The 25,240-nt window shown below is 43.0% G+C and overlaps 1 protein-coding gene across 2 annotated transcripts in view; it reads right to left on the bottom strand.

The window, feature by feature from the left end:
* Window positions 1–1,364: 1,364 nt before the first annotated feature.
* Window positions 1,365–25,240, bottom strand: part of PIK3R3 (phosphoinositide-3-kinase regulatory subunit 3) — a 76,943-nt gene continuing 53,067 nt past the window's right edge. For both annotated transcript variants that reach the window (XM_058809026.1, XM_058809027.1), the window contains 9 exons: window positions 18,245–18,356; window positions 15,878–15,976; window positions 14,257–14,437; window positions 13,307–13,432; window positions 12,422–12,564; window positions 11,157–11,333; window positions 10,618–10,692; window positions 10,134–10,304; window positions 1,365–8,700 (listed from right to left, as the gene is read on the bottom strand). In XM_058809026.1, the coding sequence (XP_058665009.1) occupies window positions 8,499–8,700; window positions 10,134–10,304; window positions 10,618–10,692; window positions 11,157–11,333; window positions 12,422–12,564; window positions 13,307–13,432; window positions 14,257–14,437; window positions 15,878–15,976; window positions 18,245–18,356 (1,286 nt within the window). In that variant the 3' untranslated portion in view covers window positions 1,365–8,498. The remainder of the gene's footprint in view (window positions 8,701–10,133; window positions 10,305–10,617; window positions 10,693–11,156; window positions 11,334–12,421; window positions 12,565–13,306; window positions 13,433–14,256; window positions 14,438–15,877; window positions 15,977–18,244; window positions 18,357–25,240) is intronic.

The following is a 25,240-nucleotide window of genomic DNA, read 5'->3' on the forward strand; positions in this document are numbered from 1 at the left end:
CTTTCCATCCAGTCAGCAGGGCTGCTTGGAAATTTCCTACGCCGGCTCTGGCTGTGATGTTTTCATAACACAACGAGCAGCCTGGCAAAGCCCTGGAAATCCATTCGCCAATTAGTGACTTACATCTTTCCTGCAATTCTGCCTCATTAGCCCTTATTAAAAAGAAATAAATTAAATAATAATAAAAAAGAGCCAGGCCCCTGGAGCACTGTGCAGAGTCCTCTCAGCTCCTTGCTGTTTCCCCATTGCTCTCCTCTTGCCTGGGGGTGCCAATGCAGTGAACACTGGCCCACAGAGCCCATGGCTCATCCCTCGGGTACCACGTGGCTGCTGCTGTTCCAGGTGATGTTTCCAAGGGGCTGCATCCCTCCAGTGCTGTGGCAGGACAGCAGGACAGCAGGGAGCACCCCGAGGAGCTGCAACATGGGGAGAGCTCCTTGCTGCGTATAATAGCAGATGACTGAGTGAGCCCATCAACTCACCATGTGGGTGCTCCCAGCTCCCCTGCACCATGATCAGGGGCTTTTCTGCCCACTTGGGTGCTCCCTGCCTGCTGGTGGAGGGGCCTCTGGTGCTGGAGAGAATGCTGACTCAGCAGCTGAAAAGGCTTACATGGCCCTGTGAAAAATGCTGATGCAGCATTTTTTTTAAAAAAAGGTTGATTCAGGAGGTTGGAAAAATGTTGCTCGTTAGTCTGCAAAAAGGTCAACTCATGGGGCTGCAAAAACCCCGAACCACACACAGCCACAGCCACTGCCCCTAAATTTCTGAGGATGATGGGGTGGTATCCCATCTGACTGCCAAGTTTAAGGGGCACTACATCCCCCCAGGTCTGCCATCACCTGTGTTTGTAATGAAAGAGGATCAGCAACACCACCCCCAAACTCACCGATTTTCAGTTGTTCCAATGCCTGGTGCTCATGAAGCAATTGGGAAAGCAAAGAGTGATTTCCCAAAGTCCTGCAAAATCCAGGTGAGTGGATGCAGCTGAGCCATGCCTTTCCTAGGTCTGCTCAAGTGGTGCATGCCCTCCTCTCCCCCCAGCAGCAAGAGTGGCATCACCAAAGCTGGCTTTCCCTGCTGGCAGGGGAGGCAGTGAGCCATGCAGAACACTGCTGATGGCTGCTGCTCCCTCGGAAGAGGCCGTGAAAGGAGCGCAGGGAAGGCTCCATTAAGGAGCGCGCGTGTGCTACGTGAATTCCTCCCTCCTCCCAGCCCCAGGAGGGGCTTTCTCTCCAGCCTAGAGGAAATCAGACCTCTGCAAGTCTTTTTTTATTTTTTAAGCTTCTGTTCAAGATGATGCCCATGGCCTCGGCTGGGAGACAGACACAGCTACACCAAGGCAGCCCAACCACGCTGCAGTTCGGAATTTATTAGAAACAGCTGTCAGTACATCCTTCTAAAACATTACATGTCAATGTGCTTTATTGCAATTTTTTTTATTGCATTTTTTTTTGATCTAGAGCAAGTAGGCCCAGGATGCTTAGTGTCTGGGATTTAAAAGCCCAACCATCTAGTAAAAGAAAGTACAGCAAAATTGTAACACACCCGGTGACAAGTACAGTGTTGCATTACTGAGCTAGAAACTACAGGATGACTTGTCAGAAAACACTAACATACACTTGGTTTCCTTATGAAGCAGTTTGTTTCTTTTCTTTAAAAGTTAAACTACATGAATTCCTTTTTTATTTCTTTTCTTCCCCCCACCCCCCTCCCCGACTACACCATAAACGACAGAAGAACAGATTTTACACAAATAACAAACAAGAGTACCAAAGTTACATGCTGGAATTCATCTGGAAAACAAAATAATTCAATAGCTTCTGGAGAAGCAGGTTCTTAACAGATGCAGTTTCCCTTAAAGAAAAAAAGAAGTCAAAGAAAAGCAGAAACATTGATGCAAAGGTTGTACAAAGGAGTGTGCTGTTATTTCAGCCCTCGACACAAGATCAAACACCCACTCATGCTTTACATCGAACCACACCTTGTACAAAGAGTCCACTCACAAAGGGACACGCACCAACACCACCCATTGCACATCAGCTCTGGACAGGGGGCACTGAGGGGCCACTGCAACGTAATAACAATCACTGCATCTCACACGAGAGCAAGAGGGGTTTCTTTTGCTAAGCCTTTGCTTGGGACACGGTTGAATGCTTTGTCCCAGAGTAAATAACACCCCAAATCAACTCTGCTTACAAATATAGTAGCAACCCCCCCGAGGAAATCCAGAGTTCAGCATTTCAGAAGCACATATGCAAGATGAATACAATAAACTCCTTTTCGTTTGACAAGAAACCAACCCGATTCTGCCTAAACACATGGCAGAATGTGCTAACAGTGAGTTTTGTTTTATTTTTAAGGGGCAGTGCCACTTACAGCTAATGCATATAAATGTGTACGTGAATATATTTTACATATATCTATATACATACAGTACATATACACACACACGCACGCGCACACACACACACACGGATGATGCAGACCATTACAATCCCATGGTGCAATAAACAGCCAGATATACAAAATTAACAGGTTTTCATCAAAGAGATCTTTGCTGGATGTAGAAGTCACTCACGAAAACAAAACAGATTCAAACCCTGACCCAGCTGACTGAAGGTGAGCCCCCCCCTTGCAGCCAGCACAGACCTGGGGCAGCTCAGGGCTGGCCCCAGCATCCTGCAAGCCCTGTTGGGGGGGTGACAGTCACCCTTAGAGACCTTTTCTTTTGTCTTTGGATGCAGAAACTTTCTCCAAACGATCCCGAGCCTCTTGCTACAAGCACTTGGAGAGTGCATGGCAGCGGTGCTGCTGGACACAGGGAATGTCCCTCCCCTCATTGCCAATGCCAATCTCACAGAAGCAATCCCAAGGGAAGGTGGTGGAGGGGGCATCAAATTAAAGCTGCTTTCTCTAATACAGGTTGATCATCGAAGTGGTTTTTTTCCTACCAAAAAGGGCCCGTCTCACTTTTTTTTTCCTTGCCTATGAAGCTCATGTTACATTTTTTGAAGGCAAACTTTAGAACAAATGGCGAGTGTAGTCATAAAATAAGGTGAGTCTATGCCAATAGCAATTTAAAAAATGCAAATTCTGCATTAATTGTATGGAGCCAGCCCCAAAGACCAGCACTTCAAGCACTGTCATCATCTAAACAGTTAACAAGCTAAAGCTCCCAATCTGCCCCTTTGAACAAACAGGAAGGAACTGAAAAGATTTCAAGAGAGATTTTCTTTCCCCCCCCCCCCCCCATTCGGTGGAAAGTATTTCTGCCCACAGAATGCAAGATTCACAAAAATGTTGGCCAAACTTCACGTAACCCCATCCAAAGCTGCTGCTCACGCAGGGCTGAGCTGGCCCAGCCTCCCGAGGAACAGCCAGTGCTTCTTTGGGCTGCTCCTTCCCTTCTCCCAGTGCCAAAGGAAACAAGGGATCAGCAGTGCAAGCTCCCTTCCCATACAGAAAGGGCAGCAGCTCCTCAAGGACTTGTACCAATTCCCTAAACCTCTCCTGCATGTGCATTTAAGGAGATTACAGCTGGTTATTCCAAAGGGAAGGGTCTGCTCTGGCATCTCCTCTTATTTCATGGTGCCCGGCAGAGGTTTCTGGTTCATGGTCTGTCTCCTGCTTCAAACTACAACCAGAGGGATGCTTTAGGGTGCTGATCCTTCCTCTTCACTAAAGCTGTTTGCTTTGAATGCTGAATTTGAGCAAGCCTGACCCCCTCCCTTCACAGCATTTTTGTTCTTCGGGAATGTTATTTTGATTCTGCTATTGCAAAAGCTGAGATTGCAAATCAACCATAAGGAAACTACACACCTAAGGAAAATTGATTTTAAACATGGTCTAAACCAAACAACCCCAAACCCATCATAGTGCTTTGTAAAACTGTATTTTGAACCTGTCTGTCTCTTACCCCTCCTGATCCACAAGCGGTACCTGTTTCATGTCTGCACAATGCAGCAAGCATCCAAGACTCACTAACATTTCATATTTTTATTCCCTGTTAGTGTAACAAAAAATAAAAAAATAAACAGACATTCAAAAACAGAAGCGAGATTGTTCAAGTACCAAATAAGGGGCTTTTCCAAACTTAAAGTGTGACACTCCTATAGCAATTCTGCTGTTTTAAACAGCCACAGCATTCAGTTACAGACATGGTGCCACCTAAGCCTGCACAGAGCCGAGGATTTGGGGCAACCAAGACCCTCATCCTTCTCCTGTCCTCCCCAAAACAGCTCTAAGTGTCAACATTCATTTCCACAGTCCCATCACAGTTGCCTGGCTTTGCAAGGGAAAAACTTTGATGTTTGCCCTGCTGTGACTAGAATTCAGCTGTGATTAAATGCAAGTTTTTTTCCTGGGAATGGCTTTTGGTTGTGGAAGTCTTGCTAACACTAGTGTCAGCAAGAAAAGAATCAGGCCCATCACATTAAATGGAAAACTTCTTGAACATCTGCCACCTCAAGAGAGATATGAGTGTGGAAAGAGCATTTTATTTTTGGCATAAGACAAAGGGCTATACTGGATATAACTCTAGATTGCAACTACCAACGGTGCAAAGCAGCAATTCACTTCACTGCTGATGGGAATGAAATAAAACCCCCCAAAACTAGAGCACTCCAGCAGCAGAAGGTGGCAATTGCACATTACTGCTTCACACACTAGTGAAGCATCTGTTGGGATATCCTCCTTGTTTCTAGGTTGGCTCTTCCCATGCTCAGATTTCTTGCCATTAACAGACAAACTAATGGGAAAAGATTTATAAGTTACTAACTTCAAAAACATGGCACTCGTGGCTGATACAATGGGGCCAATGGCAACTGTGGAAGCAGACCTGATTTCCATCCATATCAACACAAAATACTGAAACACCCCTAATTCCCTGCAAATATACTTCAAAACAGATTAGAAGAAACTGTGCATATTCGAGTTTCAACATCCCCTCCCCCCTCCCCCATTTAACACTGTGCAAAAGTTATTTATTCAACTCTACATATATATTTAATACAACATGGGTCAGTGAGATCAATGTTCCTTTAACTGCAGCCTGGTACCAGATGGCTGCTACGACAGTGAGGCTACTTGCCCCTTTCCTCCTGATGTTCTGATTCTTAAAATTAAAACCTTCTTACATCTTACTGTTTTAAAAGAACTTGAGTTTCTTTGTTTTGCCTCTTTGTTCACATTTCCTGTATTTGTTTCAGGCTTAACAGCTGCTTTTCATCCTGGGGTGTAATCCTGCACCTCACAGGCCCATTTCTGATTTCTCAGTCATGCAAGTGTAGAGCAGCTCCTGGAAGCTGCGGGTTCTCTCACAGGTCTAATGCTACTGAGCAAACAGAACTAGGCCAAGCACAATGAGAGGTGCAGGACCAAGCCCTTGCCCCATAGATCCCACCAGCTACACGTGTCAGTTGGTTTTATAGCAATTTTCATTTTTTCTGTGAGTGCAAAATAGTTGCAGAAAGAATCTGTGCAATAGCACGTGTGAGTCAATGGGGAACTGTGGCAGCAACTTCAGGTGCCTAAACCACACACAGGGAGAGACAGTGGCAAAACAGCCTCAGGAGACTGCTCAGAATAATGGAGCCAGTACAATGAAAGCAGGCTTCGTCTGCCCATAGCCCTGCTCTGAAAGTTTGGGCAAAGCAGAACTTCAAAGAACACTTCAGGATGGCTTATTGGCCCTGGCTCCATCATTCACAGCAAATACATCACCTGTGATCAGCAAAAAGAGCTCGGGGAGCAAAGGGCCAAGAGTCCCAACTCACTCACACCACGATAAAGCCAAGCTACCTTCACAGATGCTAATGGAATTACACTGTATTTACCTTGGCAGAGCCAGGGCTGGAGCCTGGACCAGACCTCACAGGATCAATCAGATTCCACCACAGGGAGACTTCAGACAGCCCTGCTCTGCTATCCTGCTGCTGTCAGGACTGCGAGGGTGTGCCAGGATTTATGAGCCTGGAAGTAGAGCTGTGCCTGTTTAAAACAAATCTGAGCCCTACCTGAAATTGGGGCAGACCTGAAATTAGGGCAGATGTGAAACACTTTGGCCAGGTTACCTCTGTTACAAAAGCAGGGATCAGAAATATGGGTCTCATCAGCCTCAAATGTTAACACTGCCAGGAAGAGAGTGCAGAGAGATCACAAGGGCAGGGAAAATTCAGACACTCCTCTCACACAGGTTATTCTGCAGGCACGAGGCACCTGGCTATCATTTGTGCCTTTGAACTGATTTCTTTCATTGAGCTTTTGGTCTCAGCCCAGCATCAAGGGAATGCTAGATGCCTGAGAGGTGTGAGAATGGCAGCTGTACAGCTACCAGTTTAGAACTGCAAATTAGCCAAGAAAAAATTCCATGTCCACAGACCACTGAGGAAATCATTCAAGATTTCCACTAACAGCAAGGGCTGTGTCTCATTTTTCCGTTTTTCCTGGGGAAGTAGAAGGGACACGCAAACAGATGTCGTTCATTTTGACATAGCAGCTTATGTGAATTTTATTCCTCTCTCACACAGTTTTGAGATTTGGTTAAGCCTTGTAGGGTATTATTTAAATGAGAAAAGTGGCACCTACAGAATTCCTTGCCTGAAGATTGCACTCTGGCCAATTAGGAAGTATCTGGGATGCGTCAGGGTCATTAGTGCAAAATAAAAAATGTCGTGGCATGCCAGGCAACCAGACTACCCTTCCTGCAATGGCTGTCAGTGCTCCAGCCTTGTCACTTCCCTACTTGTAAATTCAAGACATTCAGTGAAATAATACTTCTAGTGTAAACAATATACATCAACAAGCCTGGCACTACTGCCCAGGCATTACAGAAAAAAGCCATTGGAACAGGAAATCAGCCCCAGGGTCAGAAACGGGTCTCCAGCATTCTCAGACCTGCATGACTGTCTGCTTCCTGTCCTGCACAATGGGTGCATTGCAAGGGAAACGCTTCCAGTAATGGGAACAAAAGTAACTTTCAAGGTTGCACGCTGAACAATTACTTTGCCAGTTGTGCTTTGATGCCAAGTGGTTCAGTTTGCCAAACTTAGCTCTTTTTCATTTTAGAAGCTTAAGGAATGGAAATAAGCTGCTTTGTACACTTTCCAGGGAGGGGATTTATTTGATGATTGCTGTAGTTGATGAAGCCCAGGACTACCCGCTCCAGTATTTGACAGCAGCCCTTGCCAAAGGATGGTACCAGGCATCCAGTAACTGAGGAGTATGGCTCTCATCCCTTCCTGTGTTTTGCATCGTGTCTAAAATAACTACAAGGGAATTTAGATTATACCAGAGTAAAATCTTGCTTGGCTGCAGTGGTGTGAGAGTTCAGAACCCAGCCCACAAAGAACAAATCAGAGGAGATCTAGGATTAGCATGCTCACTTCTTTCAGCTGGGAGTAACTATACCCCACCAAAGAACTGGGTACAATAAGCCATCCAGGAGCATTTGATTACACCGACCCTTCTGTACCAAAATCAAGTGTTACAAGAGTCTGTCACTGTTCAGCAAGAGACCTGCAGCAGGTCAGTGCAAGCTTCATTCTGGTTTACATTCTGAAGCACAGTATCATTAAAACTCCGGAAACAGAATCCCAAGCTGAGGAACAGGAGGGAGAGGGAGTGAAGAAAGAGGAGAGTGAGCAATTACATCAGATCAGACAAATTTAGTGTTTTGAAGCCAGACAATGTTTAGCTTTTCCTTTTATTTGTTTCAAGTTTTGGTGCAGAAAGTATGTGCGGATGCTAATGCAACCTCCCCTGTAAGTGCTCGATCTAGCAACGAACAAAGTTTTGGCAGGTTCAGTTTGGTTATGTTTCCTTTAAGCAAAGACCTGTAGTGCCATTGAAACCAAAACTTCATTACTGTTGGCAAAAAAATAAAGCAACTTTCCTTTTACAAGCATTTTTCCATTTAAATAAAAACCTGAAGCTTTCCCATAATTCCTTTGGTCTTCTCTCACCAAATTCCACGCTACCTCAAGACAAGCCCTCTTTTGGAAGTCCGGCTGAATCGCAGTGAAGCTGCTAAAAATTAGCAGAGAAGAATTGCTGTGGCAGAGTTTCCCCCTAGTTTGTTGGGAGTTTAAGACTGAAAGACATTATCAGTGCCTCGGCTAGAGGCTTCAAATTGTGTCTACTAGAACAAGAGAAAACAAAATCCAATTAGAAGTTCCACTGAAGGTGCCTGGCAAAAAATCATCTCCATAAAATGATGCTCTGCTTCCAGTATTTTCATATGCGTTGCGTTGAGTTTATTCCCCTCATAAGGAAACAAAAGTATCGGTGTAAAAGCACAGCTGAGCTTTTAAGGTAGCACCAGGACACCTACACCCAAGTTGTCGTCTTGTTGCTGCTAGGCCTCTTTTTGATTCACATTCACAGAATCACTTCTTGTGCAAAACAAGCAGTCTAAGGAGAAAGAATGCCCTCCGAGTTCTAATAAAAATCGTAGAAAAGAATCCAAGATAAGCCAATGCTTTCCTCCTCCCCAAAATTTACCTGCAGAGAGAGGGGGGCATCTGTGCGTAGACAGGATAGGCAAGCCTGACATTTAGGGAATCATTGTGTTGGACAAGGGATGTCTGCTGGTAATGAAGAACCAAATCCTTAAGTGTGCTGTACAGGTTGTACGGTTCTGCAAACCCATAACCTCTTGGAGTGCTGTAGATCACACAGTGTTTCACCTCTCCATCAGCTCTGCAAGGAAAGGAAAGAGGAGAGTTTAACATAAAAGGACAAACCCAAAGTGACAAGTCTATTAACAATTAACTAATGCAGCATCTCAGCCAGTCACCGGATTACATAATGGAAGACCCAGTAGATGCAAGTGGAGAAGATTAATATAGTCTGTGAAGAAACAGGGCTTCAGGGCATGTGATTAAACACTCTTGCATAATAATCCACATAAGAGGGCTCTTCCATCCCAGCAGTACAATTCCCTACTGCATTGTTGTCCAAATGGTCCTTGGGAAAAAAGTCAATAACTGAACCAGGAAGACAAGCACCCGAAGTCAGCGATGACTTTGTGCTCAACTCACCTAGAAATCTTTCCACTAAGCAAAAAAACCAAAACCCACAAATTATCAGGACCTGCAAAGTATTCCATGAAACACAGGGGCTAACCTTCCATGTGCATTTTTTACTGTTAAGCATGGGACAGGTTCAAGCTGATTCATTATGTGAAGCCATAGCGACCGAGTCTCTAACTTGGCAAAGCAGCTACCGGAGCGCAGCGATTCCAAAGCAGCTGGAAAAATATATCTGCCAGAAAGATCAGGTATTATGTAATCCCTCTACTGGAGCCTGTTACAATCCCAGTCACAAGTAGGAACAGGTTACTTTGTGCCAGCCCTTTTTGAGCCTGTAGCATGATCCCAACCAAACAAAAGCATCTGATGAACCCAACACTTGAGTGACTGCAATGAACAGAACATGGAACACAGCAGATATTACAGTCTTCAGTTACCTTGAGGTGCTAAACCTTCATATATTCATTTCTCAGACTTGTGCTCAGAAGCAATTAACCTCATGTGAAATAAATCAGTGAAAGCCATTTTGGACTCCAGGACAAGCTTGAAGGATTTTTAGATAATGGAGTTGGAGTATTTCTGACCTTCATTACACCAGCATAAAATGATGTGAAATACAAGAAATCAATGCAAGTCTGTGTGAATGTCATCAAAGCTACTGCTCACAAATAATCCTCTGAAACATCACCATTACCTTACATATACAAGAAAAAGATCTAGAATTGGGCATGTCTGAAAATGAGAATGGAAGATGCCACACCTTTATAGCCCTGTTTTACTTCTTCCCATGTGTCCCTTAGCAGGGAAGAATATGGGAGAATTAGGCCCTAACTTAGGCCCTTGCTACAGAGCTTCAAGTTGGGATACTTCAGAACTTTGTACTAACTACTGTGGGAAGTGCAGAGGCTGCAGGACTACAGTTATTGCACATTCAAAGCACATTTTTGTTCCAAAGCTCTTACCATGCCTGTCTTCCTGCAATCATGCAACACATTCCACTGGGTAGGCCTAAGCAAGGCCTCGCTTTTGTTCTCCAAAATAAAGAGCTTTGGTAGAGGTTTAAGAATCGAGTAGTAGGAACAAAAAGGAAAAGAGACTTACACCACAGAACAAGCATAACATCCTTTCTTGCTGCTCTCGCGAATTAAAAATGCTCCGTCAGGTTTCCCACAGAGCAAGTCTTCCGCTTGGACACGGTTGAGATCCCCGACAAACCAAGTCTTCTCATCATGATGTGGCAGGTTTTCATCTTCTTCATTCACAAAGTATGTGCTGAAAGGATACATTTGTTAAGCAGTGATCAGTAAAGGAGTTAATAAGTAGAGTTATTTTCACAGAAATCATACAAAGAAATACCAGAATTGCCCAAATTGGGAGGTTGGGCTCCTAACAAACATATATTAAAGGCTTCCACTTAGATCTTAATTTTAATCCTACATGTTTCAGCAGAGTTGCTGCCTCACATGACATCACATGACTCCAGTCTTTTATTGAGAAACTGGTAGTTTTTGTTACCAACCCCACAAGAGAAAACACTTACTAATGGAACACTTCTCAATAAAATCATATGTATACTGACACTTACTCATCAATATTTTCATTTTTGATCCCCAGCCAGTCATTTATTCTCTTCTGTCTCACCCCCTTGTGATTGAGCCATCTGCCAGAAGAAGAGAACATTAATACATTAGAGGACATGTATGGGTTTTCTTAGTGAGCAAGCTGAAGCTCAGACACAGGAGAAACAGTCTGTGTCCAGCCCAGGGACATCAGGAGCTGGATAACAGTGGTGAAATCAAGTGTGTATATAAACAACATAACAGAAAAAAAGTACTACCATCTGTTGTATTAGCAATCAAAGGTTTTGTTTATAACTAATTTTTCTTAAATTCTTTATTTACAGGAGTTGCAGATTGTGCACCTAGTTGTGGCTGGCTCTTTAAATAATGAAGTCATGAAGAGGCCAACCAGCTCTCAGACATCCCCTGCCAGACTGTAGCACCTTAACATCAACAGAACTTTGGTTATGAAAAGAAAATTCAAATTAAAATTATCCTGATGGAAACAGCCATTAATCAGATTCATCAGAGACACTATTCTGAGGTATGGGTCAGGCTTACTTACACAAGATACTGATCTCTGATTTTGCGGAGCTGAATTAGGTCAGGCTTGATGCTGTTCATTTTCTTATCAGTCTCCCGGTTGTCCAGAGCTTGTTTCTTCAAGTCTTGTTCCAGGCGCATTTTACTGTCATGGATCTCACCCAGGCGTGATTTTAATTTTTCGTAGTTCATCATTATCCTGCAAATGAATAGGAGAGAAGAGGTCAAACCAGCCCAGAAGGACTGAACCTACTGGTGGCACTTACAGAAGAGTAACAAAGAACTACCATAACAGCAACTCCTCCCTTTGACCACCTCATCCTCACATGAAAATTACTGTATAAGTGACAGGAAAGACCTCTTCTCAGAGGGCTTGCAACCTTCAGTTTACCTGAATATATTTCCTTCTGGCAGAGATGCAGGAAGAAATTCTCTGTAGAAAGGTAAGCTAGAACAGATTCTTCCCTCACTGTCAGATTCAGTTTTTGTTGTATCAATTATGCAAGCCCACCACAGGCATCAGCAATAGCAAGATTTCAAATGCAAACTTCAGTTACTATCAAGAGCTACAAGGAAGTAATGCTGCCTGTCTCTTCATTCAAGATTAGTTTGCAGGTTTTGTGTGACTCAGGAAAATTACATCTTTTGCTTCTTAATTGTCTTTACTCAGAATGAAGCACCCCAAGTGCATAATGAAATTGTTACAGGTAATTGTTTCTGGTCCAAAAACCTCCCTAATGTGGTTCATAAAGCACTATGTCAAGTGAGCCATTATACCTGGCCTTTCTTCAAAGGCCCAAATCCAGCTTTTTCTGCTAATACCCTCTTGGAAGGGCAGTTTCAAACAATGCACTCAGTGAATTTGTTAGATGACAGCTACTAAACAGTTATCTTCTCTGAAAGCGACCAAAACCAGCTATGGACAATGAGATTTACCAGATTTATGTACATTTCACAGTTTGCAAGTACAGAGTTCTCTGAATTATATTCTGAGCAAATCCAAATAGAAATGGGATAAGCAAATTAAATCATTATTTCCTGTTCTTTCCTGGTTCTCATCCCAGTATCTTGATTTACTGAAGTTAAGAGAGAATAATCCAGAGATTTCCCAGCTCTGCAATTCTTTGAGAGAAGAGAGCTTTACTGAAGGCTGAGATACCTTGAGGAAAGGTATCAGAAAACACTGAGCTTCCAAAGTGGCTTATATGATTTCTATGATGCTGTAATGGCAGTGCCAGTGTGGACACCACTTGTTTCCAGGTAAGCAAACAGAACCTGAGAGCTCACCGCTCAATTTCTTTGTCGTTGCCCTCCCTGCGGAATCGCTCGATGTATTCTTTGCTGTATCGCTCTTGTGAGTGGCACTGCTCCTCAAATATCTTAATTGTTTCATTAAATGCCTCTATTGCAGTTCTCTTCATCTGAATTTCCTGTGTGAGGAAAGAGTCCTTCATCATTTGTTCATAATACAGATGACAATGCAAGACTCGATTACGTTCCCTAAACTGACTGAGAAGATGATACTTTTTCCCCCCACTTAGTTAAAATAGGATTAATCAGCTTTAAATTCAGTCAAATGTCTGAGCAGGGTCAGGAAAGAACCAGGCAGACTTACTCCCTGTAAGTCTACCCTCCTCCCCTACACAATGCTCTCTATTAGGCTGCAAACCCCTCAAACATTTTAGTCATATTTTCCATCTTAGTTTGCAGGAAGACTGCCAGCAAACCTCCTCCCCATATATGAACTATCTTATTTTTCAAGAAGCAGTCCAAATACTGTATTCACACTTCCTTAATGCATAATATCTGGTAACTGACTTGCACATGATTTCACAAAAAACCTGGACAAATCCCTCTACAACTCTCACTGCAGCATGTGGCAGCTGGAAATACTCAGTAGTGTAAAGCTTCTAAGTGTTGGCCTTCTCCACAGCTTTTACTTTATACTAAAAAGTTCAGCTCCTCTTCTTTGCCCCACACCATACCTCTAGGACTATCAGCAACAGCAACATTCAGTGTTTTCATCAAATATGAAACTTTCTTGTTGTATTCCACAATTTACTAAGATTTTTTTCCTTACACTGCCTTTATTAGCCCTAACAGTGTTAAAAAAACTCTTTGCTTTTTAAACAACAATAAACACACTCCACAAAGAGCCAAAGCAGTACCAACCTGGGAAGTTCTGGTATATTCTTCATACAATTTGTCGTACTCTTTGCTCTTTTCCTGATACTGAGCATGGTATTCTTGAAGCTTTTTACCTACTGCATCTATATTATCTTCTTTCACCAACTGATCCTGCACATACAAAGAGCTGTTAAGTCTTCAAGCAAAGCAGCTTTTCCTTAAGAGTATTCATTTGTCCACTTATGCATATTTGCATTTTACAGATATTAGCATCATGCTTTACAATCCAGTTTTTAGAGAGCACTCTGTCTAAATCTGCCTTCCTTTGTGAAACATGTTCCACAGTTTACAGACACAAGGAACTGGAACTATGGGACACCAAGAGCCGTGCCAAAATCCTAAACTTCCAAAAACACACCACACCTTGCTTTCAGGATTGCTATCCCCAGTTCAAGAAAGAAGGAAGGAAATTGCTTAGAATCTTCAGTTAAAGATCAGAGTTTGGGGTTTTTTTTACTTTTCTAAAAAGCTATGCATTTTTTTTTCCTTAATGCAAAAATGTGGTTTGGGCTGATGAATAAAAGTTTAAAAAATGTTCTTGAAAAATTTAGAGGGCTATGCACAGAGTGAGCACCTGCACAGCTCATATGGGTCGCACTGGTTACAGCAGTGCTCAGTGGGTTCACCAGGGTCCATGGAGAAATGAAAAAGTTTCTCAGAGGTTCAACTCTGCTGCCTCTCAGGGTTTAAATTCTCTGTTGGGCTCAGATGGAGACTGGAAACCTGATAAAGTGTAGCAGCTTAGATGGAAGATGCAAGTGAAGCCAAATATGAAAATTTTGGCAAAAAAAAAAATCCTGTTTTCAAAAAACCAACCAACCAAAACAAATAAAAACACACACAAAAATAAACCACCAATAAAAAAAAAATTATACGCATCTGCAATTTTTTTCTGTTCTGCACTAAAAGCCATTGGGGTCTGCTGAAGCTCTTACCTGCTGGTACCTGGACACAGGATACATCAACTTCACGTCGAGCTTGGGGTTGTACTGAGCAAGGGACTCATTGCGGTAGTGGTTAATGAGCTCCACCACGGAATTAAATGTCAGAGGATCAGAAAAGCCATATTTCCCATCCCGATGGTAGATCTTTATCAGTTTGTTGTTGCCACCCTTCCTGTAAAGCACAGTCATTCAGAGGTTTTGCTGTGCCCCTCCCATCCCTCATCAGCACTAAGGCTGATGACACCAGTGAGATTCCTGGGCGAGCGGCTCCCACACTGCACACCTTCACAGCGATTCTTTACACAGCAGCAGTATTAAGTAGTTTAAGAGTCAATACACACAGAATTATCATCAGATTATTTGAACAGGAACAAAGCCCAAAGTAAATCTCTCCCTATGTGTTCATTCTGGAGCCAGCTTATGGTATTTAAGTCCTAGCTTTGCCAGAAGTTTTGCAAGGGAAAAGGAGAATTCTGAAGGCTGAATAAAGGAGCTGTAAGAAAACCCAAACCCATAATTTCCTGCAATTCAGGGTCACTAACAGTATACAACAGAATACATATTTATACAATTATTAATGAATCTTTTTGAGTTATGGGTGCTAATACAGGATACATGAATTTACAATATCCTTTGAGGATTACAAGATGGTTGTACATGTCGTTATCCAGATTTATATATTCTAGTGGTTTCCCCAAATATAGTGTTTATTTTTTTCCTTTTTTTCCAACAACAGACTCTTTAGACACTGTTCTGTCCTTCTCCTGTACTTAAAATTTTGCGTCCTAAAGACAAAAATTCAGTAAAATTCAGTAAAATAACTAAATCATGCCAAACCTTGGCACACAGCCTGTGAACTTGGAGGTAGAAGTTAAAGCAGAATTTTAACTACACCCTTGGGATCAAACCTACCACTAAGGCAATGGAATTTCAAGGCAGGATCAAGTACCTGCGTATCACAGTAACTCCCAAGGGTGTGCTACAAAGGCTGTGGCTTCTGTGCCTCACCTGCCTGTCCCTAACAATCAACCTTGGGAGCCTGTCAGAGGCAAGTGGCTGGGCAGGCTGGGCAAGGCACCAGAGGCAGTCACATGAGGCTTCTGCCTAACTGCAGCAGACAGGGCTGGGGCAGCTCTGGGAAACTTGCCACGTGCAGACATGAAGAAAAGAACATGGCTCCAATCAATATTCCCTAAACTTTGGATCAGAAAGCACAAGATAGTCTTTTTACCAAGACATTGTGTTCAGTTCTCCAGAGCTGCAGGCTGATGAGGTACTCAACACTCTCCCATTAATCAAAGGCCTGATTTACAAACACCTTTTACCTTAGCAGTTCTGAAACCATGAAGCACTCCTGAGCAGCTCTCCTCCCTGAGTCCCATCTCATCTACACAGAGATCCTCAGGGTAGCACTTAGTGAGGCACAGGACTCAAGGCACAGAGCAGAACTGACTGCCAGACCTGGCTCTTTATTTGCTTGTTCTGTGATGTGCACAACTGGGAACATCTCTCAGCTTGAGCCACATAAGCTTCACACAGCCAGCTGTTGTCACTGGAATGGCAACAGCTCCTCAGGGCTTTGCTGAGGGGACCACAGGTGCTCAGTGCTCACCTCAGTGTCAGAGTGTAGTCTCCCTGCATCTTGGTCGATGCATCGCGCACCAGGAATGTTCCATCTGGCATGTCTCGCAATTTGTCATTGACTTCTTCCCTGGAGAATGGAAAGGGAGGCAAAATTAGAAGTGCTAAGGACATGACCACCTTTGCCACAGGTGAAACATCTGACCCAGCAACACCAATGTCTGCAGAGTTCAATCTTCTGTCACGCACAGGCTCTCCAGTTTGTTAGGCCACCTAAAGCAAGTCTGAGCTTGTGTAGCTCTACTGAAGAAAAGTAGCTGCAGTCAACTGCCACTTAGGAAAGAGTCTCTGTTTAAACAACAGTGGCAGCTGTGACTCAGTTCACAACCTTTCCCTTTAATCTGTTCAGGTTTTAAAGTCCACACTGGAACAGGTGCCCTTTGAGAAGCCAGTCCTGACCTCTTAAGACATGGTCTCTAGAATCACAGCTCAAAGGTGCCTAGAGTTTAGCACAGTTTTAGTCTCAAGAGACTCATTATTGGCTTAACTCTGATCTTATTTACAGCCCTTTTAAACCACTACAACCTTGCTAGCTGCAGTGCAACTTTTCCTTATTTACAACTGAGGCAGAAGGATACTCAGTCCAGAGCTTTAAGCTAAACCAAGAAATCTTTTAGTGAAAGTGAGTACCTGTAGGCATTAAGAAAATTATTTCAGCTGAAGAGATATGCATCTTGCTTATGAGCATTTCACCCAGATTATGTATCTCACTTTGTAACAACTCCCTCAAAGGTTTTGGAAGCCCTAAGCACTTTTTAATACAATCATTTGGAAACTAAAGTTTCTCAAGTAGCCTCAACAATTTTAGGTGCTGTAGGAAGCCTAGCTGAATCTTACAAAGAAAAATCAACAGCAGGTTTTTTTTGTTCAAATACTAAGGAACAAAAGTATTCAAAAGAATAACAAAAGAATAGCCTTAGCTTTGATTTAGCTACCTGAAAACTATTTTGTTAGTAAAACTGACTCCTACTGAGTATCACATGCTCATATCCATTTACTCCTCTCGGACCATTTTACAGATTGGTCCCAGTTAACTCCTTTTTGAATGGACAGATAATGACCTGCAGGTTTGGGCCTGCAAGCTGCACCCTGGAGCTCATGACAAAATTTTCAGCACAAGTTCTGGACTGAAGAACATTGCTCCTGCCCTGCTAGCTTGATGCAGCCTGTACCTGCTGGCTGCCAAACCAGGGTCATAAACAATTCCATCTTTACATAAGCGTGTATCAAGTTTAAATCTAATAAAGCCACTCCAATGCGATTTGCAGTGCATTAGCTCCTGCCACCGTGGGCACTGGTAATTGAGGGACAAATCCACAGTCAATAAACTGATACCAATATTGAGCAGTTTTAAACAAACTGTGCTTAGTGGGTTTTGTGATCGGGTTTTTGCCACTCAGCTTCAGCTTAAAATTAACAGAAAAATATCTCTGCCAAGGCCCTTCAAAAGCAAGATCTATGAGGGTTAGCTTTATAAAAAGATAAGGGTGGTACAATAAAGATATGAAAACTTTATCTCCCTCAGAACGTCAGTGAGCTCATGTGGTAAACACACTCTTCATGCCTCTATCTGCCAAGGTGCTTCAAAGTACTATGTGCACAAGTTTGAGCAATTCCTGACCACACTCCCAGCACACTCGCCTGCCCTCTTACAGCTCCAAATTCTAGACTCTTCAGAAGTGCCTTAAGAGGGTAGGAGATGACTGAACATTTCAGTCCTTTTATGCAATTAAGTATATAAAAACAGGTCTTTCATTTTCTGAACCTAGCCCAAGCAATGTATTCTCTCAAGTGCATAAAAAAGGGTTTTCTTAAGAGGCAAAACCTAATTTGTTTGGTATGTGTCTCTATCATCTGCTCAGTATAGCTGGGATGATGGTTAGCATTTGTAAGAGCTATTTTTCATATCACCATGTAATAGAAATTAATACAGCTGAAATTTTAAACAAACGTTAAAGAAACCAAAAATAAGAATGCAACTCCTGTTGTCCTGAAGTATTATTTTTATACTGAAATTTTGCTGAATTGCATGCATTGCAGGATTGCATGCTTACAACACTTCTTTAAATATCAGATTCAGAAGCATAGAAACTCAAAAATTACTGTCATCAAGACTGACAATATCTGCACCAGAAGAGCCACAATTTAAATATCTTGAATCCAGCTGAATACTTTCACTTAGGTGCTTTGTCAAGCATGGTCCTAAAGCATTCCCTTCCAGTAAAATGCTGCCTGAAATAGGTATGCTCTTTTTCTCTTGAATTCTAGCAGGCTTATCCTACTTTTAACAATATATATTAATACCTTTTAATTAATATGTTCTAGCAAGATTGCTTACCTTGAGATGTCCCCCCAGTACCACTCTGCTTCCTGCAGAGAGAAACTGGTATTGTCCTTTATTCCATTTGTATTGACTGGAGTCATTGGTTTGGGGGGCTTTGGAGGAAGAGCTGAAAAAGAAAAACAGAATGACAGAAGGTAAACAGGAGAAAATAATCACTAAACTGTTATTGAAATACTACAGAAAAAAAAATAAAACAAGAGAAAATGTGCATCTTGAACTCAGCTTTCAAGCTCTCTCAAACCAAAGGGAACTTGTAATCTTAAAGGAAGTCTGAAGTCAACTGTTCCAGTGTGATCTGAGATTTTTTAGTATCAAACGCTTGAGGGAGGGGAAAAGCAAGGAGTATGAGGAAATGTGAGTTTTTGTTAAAAGAAGACTGGTGCAGGCACGACTACAAGGGCAGGTGCCGCCTAAAGCTCCAAACAAATGACAAAGGTGTATTGTGTTTGAAAGCCACAGCCTGGAGAGCACTGGGCACCACCATGGAAAAACTCCAGTTGCTCAGGCATCAGCAGCCCTGAAGCCAGCCCACAAGAGCAAACAGTGAACTCTTCAGAGGGAAAAACACTGCTAGAGAGCAGTGGTGGCTGGGCAGGGCTGTGTCCATCACACACCCAAGGTTCATGTTTTACCTTGGGTTTGTCATTTAGGCTTCTGTTTGGAGCAAAGACTGTGACATGAGGTGATAAGGGAAGGGGACAGGGGAAGATAGGGAACTGTTAGAGTGCCTGCACTGCTTTGCTAAGTGCAAGCTGAAGTGTTTAGCACAGGAAAGGGGATGCTACAGATGCCCAACAGACAGGCAGAACTGCACACCTGCAGGGCTGGTGCATGCCTGCCCAGAATTCCCCTATCTGAATTCATGGCAAACAGGCTTTTACTTCCATTCTCAAAATAGGTTACAAATGTAAGGGCATACAAGATACCAAAGCTGTTTCTGTTTGGCCAGTTCTTGCTCAAACAACTTTATCATGAACCTGACTGTAAACCCTGAATCAGTTAATTCAGCAGCCACAGGCATGTTCATGTACTGGGAGAGACTGGTCTGTGAGCAGAAATGTGTTATACATTTTCTTTTGGAAAGCTGTCCTGAATACTCTCCCCTGTTTTACAAAGACTGGACGTTTCATCAGGAACATTGCCACTGAAAAAGTGCATTTTTAAGGCATTTCATGAGTGTTTTACAGAGGGACAGGTCACATTCTCATTCAGAGTAAGAAAGCAGCTACACACATTGATTTGCTGCTAGCAGGTTTCTAAGTCAGACCCTGAACATCTGCTTGCAGCCCTGTGCCCTCGCCATCAGATTACACAAGCACCAGCGAGCAGTGACACAGTGACAACAGCCATCTTTCAGATGCACAATCCCTAGGTATACACAGGAACACAAAGGCAGCAGAAAGAAGATTTTGATCTCCAGCTTGAGCACAGAATGGCTCAGCACTGAGAGGTGTGCTACTTGGCACCATGCAGCTGCTCACCTCCGAGCCACACCTCCCACATGAAAGAAGAGAAAACAGGCTCCCAGCTGCAGCTCCAAATACCATTTCATGCTGAATATCCAACACAGTAACTTCACTGTTCTCTGACAAACCAGTAGATGCTTTAATTGAGCCAATCTAAACTAAATCTGAACCTTGACCCAGACGTTTGCACCCTGGGGTTGCTGACCAAACACCTGATTCAGATAGCAGCATTCATTCTGCGGGACTGAGTATTAAACCCCAGCATACAGGTTCTTTTTATGGGGTGAGCTGGGAACTTTCAGGTGTGCACACATCTAGTGAGGCAATAACAGGTCTTGTTGTAAAAGGAAGGTGAAAACCTTCAGATTCAGTGTAGCAGCTTCCTGGTTAGGAAGCTTCAGTTATTCCTAGCTTAACTACTACAGTTGTTTGTGTAGTGCACAAGTATTTGCACAAAGCACCATTGAGAGTAAGACATGGCTCCAACCCTACTTTGCTTGAAGCTCCCAGCCCCATCCAGGGTCAGAGGAACACATCCAGGCTAAGCCTGTGGAATCAATTCTCTGTGCTGTTCCATCTCCCCCTTTCAAAGTTCCTGAATTAGGAAATGTCATCAGGTCCTCCCTGCTCCCAGTATCACATCTGGGACAGGACAGCTACAGCAGTTCTGAGTCTCATCAGTGTTACAGAAAATCTGAGGTCAGAAAACCTGTAGACTCACTCCAGAATCTTTTGTTAGGCTCTGAGTCATCAAAAACTAGATTAGGTTTTACATAAAAAACACACAAGAGTGCAGAGAGTTCTTAGAAAAGTGCACCAGCACCTGCAATTATTTCAAAGGGACTTTCAAATTAAGGCCTGGACATATCAACAACTTCAAGGTATTTTACAGTGTAAAAAGCCTGTTTTACACTGGTAGTAGGGGCTTTCCAGAAGGGGTTTTCAAGTACTCTCTAGAATACTTATATACTTCTCTAGCCCTCCTTGTAAGATTAAGTTTTGCTCCTTTATACACTGTGGGATTATTTGGCAGCTTTGTTAGGGCTCACTCCAAAGCACTGGGTGCAGAAAAGCAAACTAACAAAGACCAGAAAGGTAAGGAATGGGAGTTTGGACTCAGAGCACTGGACATTACACCAAGTGTCCCTACTACAGGTGGGAGTTTCTCCTTTCCCTTTATAGGCAGATATCAGTTCTCACTCTCAGAACGTTGTCTACAGAACTTCATTCTTCATGAGAAAACTGGAAGGAAATTCTTTCAGGGAAAAGAACAAGGCTTGGACCAGTTCCTGTAAAACCTGACTCATGGAAGTCAGTCCTTTACACAATAGACATTTGAAAAATGCTTTTTAATAGCTTGCACATTTCAAAAATACAAAACTATTTGCAAGGGTGGATCCTGTTTCCAGAGAGCTATGTATCTAATTCTTTACTTTCAATGCTTTGAGCTCTTTGAATCACAATAGATTTTCCCCTGTACTGGATGCAGAACCAGGCCCTTGCTCTTGCTTTATCCCATGCCCATCCATTTCAGCATTTCTTGGCTACCCTTTCAGCCCATAGACTTTAGTCTGTACAAATGGAGAACACTCACAAAGGTGGTTTAAAAGCCTCACAGCCCAGCCCTGTGATGACAAAGGGGAATATTTTGTAATGGCATGGCAAGTCTACTGCAACAGAGCAGCATCCACCACACTGCTGCTCTCATAATGCTGGCCAACCAGCATTGCTAGGAGAGGCATCCTAAAGAAGTTTTTGCTTAGTACCTAGATGGTACTAACAACCCTGCTAGGAGAAATCCTGTGCTGTTTCTGTGAGAAGCTGCAGAGAGCCTCAAAGAGTCCACAGATTTTGATTTTAAATTCAAAAGAATTCAGTTTTATATACCTTAGTCAATGAATATTAGAGATCTAAAACCCTAGAATAAAGTAAGATAAGACTGTCTTGAAGTCAACAGAAATGCTTTCAAGAGCAGCCGTGTTTCTTTCCGTGTCACTGAGTCCAATTCTGATCTAGCCACAGGCACAATTTTACTTTATCTCAAAACCAGCTCTGATTAAAGTGAATGATCCTGATGGTTTCTTGCCTCCTTTTTCCTGGGAGATAAACACTGATCACAAGTGATTAACAGCACAACAGATCTATCTGTTCTAATAAAGAACCTTCTCTTTGCACCAGACACACAAGCATCCTGCCCCTAGCATGTCTCTAGGACAGCTTTAGAGCACAGCTCTTTCCAAACACCAAAAAGGTGACAGCTCAGTTGTACCCTTCACTCCCACATGAGAACATTCCAAAGATCAGGTTCAGCCCTCAGTGACCGCCTGGCAATGAGAGCAGACTGGCTCTCCCTCATGCATTCACGGGTATGTCTGGTTTTAATTTCTTCAGCAACTCTAGTTCCCTCTTTCTAGCTTTCCCAGGCAGACTAGCTTGAGCTAAATCCCAATGCTAGCTTAGTGTCACTTAGAAGGGGGAAATAAAAACGAGCTGGTGATGGAGCAGAGGGATGGCAGCCAATGTGAGCCGGGCGTGGGATCGGATGTTGCTGACGTCAGGCCCTGATGGCTGCTGTGCCATTTCCAGCAGGTACAGCCACTCTGCAGGGCCCTGGAGAGACAAGTCCATGGACTGGGCTCTGCCAGAGGTAGCTCTGGGATGCTTTCTTGACTGTGCAGAATTGTTTTTTGAAAAGGTGACTTGTGACTTTAATTGAGCTGGCTCTCTGAAATCCAAAGCACCTCCAACACCCAGGCAGGCAGGAAAGCTGGCAAGTGTCTGCAGTCCAACGCTGCTGTGTTTCTTTTAAAGTCTCTCGTAAAAAATCCTGGGCTATATTGGTCCTCAATTTAACTGCAGTGGAGTAGGCCGTGACTTCAATGAGATACACACATTCCCCAGTCAGGTTTTGAATAAAAACTTTTACAAGTTTACATGATCTAAGAGCCACCGAGCCCTGTGTGTGAGGGTTTTCAGTGGCACTGATTCAGGAGGAAAACAGGAAGAGTGCCTCCGTTATCCAAGTGCTATATCCTGTGCAGTACCCAGTCAAGCAGGCTGTTTCTTCTCTGGTTGCACTATTTGCATACAAAATTAACCTGCCAGTTAATTAAACTCTAATTTTCACTTTTAAGGCAGATGCCACTTAGTCTAAGAATGGCTCCACAACTTATTTCTTCCAGTATTTTCCAAGAGCTTCAAACCACATACTTAAGAGCACTGCAGGTTTAGATGCAGCATTACATCTACCTTACTGTTACAAATAATCACAACTACCAAGTACTCTGATAAAGTCAATTTTAAGTCCCTCAGCACTTTCATGGGCTTGTTTACTAGCCTTCTTTCTGATGCTCTCAATCTAGTCTCTCTCTACATTGTGACAAGCAGAAAACAGATCAGAGGATTTCCAAGACAGTTACTCAGCTTCAAAAAGGCTGATGTACAGTAGATACTCTGCAAACTGTAATATAAAGCTCTACAAAGTGTCATTGCTATGGAAACATGCAAGTAATCTGTGGTTAGGCCAGCTAATACTTTAATGACATAGTCCTTGAGGAGAGAAGGGCTTTCCCTTTGGAGACATAGATGAAGACTTGGAATGAAAATGTAGGCTAGCTTTGTTGAAAAGAAAAATTCACCCCAATCTTTAACTGCTCTCTGCCATCTTACTCAATTTCTCAAGCACTCTTCTCAATTTCTCTAACACAGTTCAGGCAAAGTCTCAAAATCTTTCCCTCCCTCAGGAGTCCCGCACTTGTCCCTGCTGCATGAGAACCCCTCAGAGATACCTGTGAAAAAGGCACAGGCTTGTGCAGAGGCTTTCTAGCTGGCAAAGAGGAGGGTGGTGCACACCTGCTGACAGCAGCTGATTCCCCACCCTGGCAGGTGAATGATCCTGGCAGCTCCACATCTCAGCTCTCCTGCCAGACCCCTCTGGACAGAGTTGAGCACCGACGCCCTTCGGAGCTGCCCTTCCTCAAAGGGCACCGAATGTGCACGGAGAGCTGCTCTGGGAATGGGGAAGGAAGCTCCTTGATGGAATTATTGCTGGCCACAGAACCTCAGGCATGCTCACATTTTCACCCTCCTCCCCCAAAATAGGCCAGATGCCAAGGAGTAAGACATATTCAAAGAATTGAAGTCTTTCAATATCTCATTACAGAAAACAGCAGACAAGTTGGCAGAAGGCCAGGCAGGCTTCCAATGAAAACATTCCCATTATAGCTTTGCTTATGTTTCTATGAACTTTCATAAAAAAACAACACCTTTAAGAAATATTTCAGTTTTTATTAATTGGCTTTTTTGATAAAGATCTGTTTTGTTTGAAAACTCCCCAGCTATCCAGCCCTCTCCCACACCTCCCAATCGCTGTTTCACCTCCTACAACCCAACAGGCTTCTGCTGCACTCTGTTCCCCATGAGCATCCACAGCTACTGCACAGGCTAAAATATTATCTGCTCTGGGGCACCTGCAGAACAGGGGGCAACAACAGTCTGTGAAGAGGCTGGATCAAATTCAGCATTCTTTTGGGCATTTCAAAAGCATCTCTCACTACTTTGCAAGCCCTGTTACTTCATGGGCTCAGACATAAGAAATGGAAGATGTTCACAGTCAGATAAAGGACATGGGGATCTTTGACTTCCTCCCCTTCATTCCAGCCTTTGCATGAAGGTGCAAAGCCAAAAATCCCTCAGCTTCCCAATTATTTTCATTGCCCAAAGAAAAATTGTTTTCCTTCCAACCCAGAGCCCAGTGTGACTGCTGCAGAGCTACAGCAATGTCAGAGGTTCCATGATCAACAGGGTTGAGGTGACTGTCCCAAAATTAACATGAGGAGAATAAAAAGCATAAGTCCTCTTTCACCTACCAGGCATAATTAGCACACTCTTAATGAACTGGAGAGGTTTTAGAACTTTTGTCATGTTTCATCACTCAAAGATTATCACTACCCAGTGTCACATGCCCGGCTCAAGGAAGGAATAATTTTATTATATAAACAGCAGGCCCGGGCTTTTGCCAACTCTGGATGAAAGTCCATGACAGACATTTTATTGCCATGAAAATTTCAGCTATTCAACAAGAATATTGTACTTTAAAGTATCAAATGTAAGGTCTAGAAGACTATACAGCAAAAGTAAACGTAAAGAGCAAGGAGTTTCCTTTTTGCTTTCTGAGTAAAGCAGCTCCTCATCTGCCTTCACAGAAGAAACACCACAGCAATGTTTTCTACTCCTCCACAGGCAGAGTCTTCAGAACACTATTAAAAGCACTCTTTGCTCAATATGCCAGATCAGATTTTTTTACAAGAGCAAGGAAAACACAAAACTCAAAATAAGGCAAGAAATACAGTGATTGAGAATGAAGAACTGGCTTTTCATTGTAGAAGAGAGGGAATGAAGTCAGGCCTCAGCAGTGACAGCTATGGCTAGGAGACATAGCAAAGCCAAAAGAAAAATATCTTTAAAATAATAACTAATTTTAAATAATAAATAATTTAAATGAAAACAGCTCAGGGCTGTTTCC

The sequence above is a fragment of the Ammospiza caudacuta genome, chromosome 7 (genome assembly GCF_027887145.1).
Source record: "Ammospiza caudacuta isolate bAmmCau1 chromosome 7, bAmmCau1.pri, whole genome shotgun sequence".
NCBI classification, from domain to species: Eukaryota; Metazoa; Chordata; class Aves; order Passeriformes; family Passerellidae; genus Ammospiza; species Ammospiza caudacuta.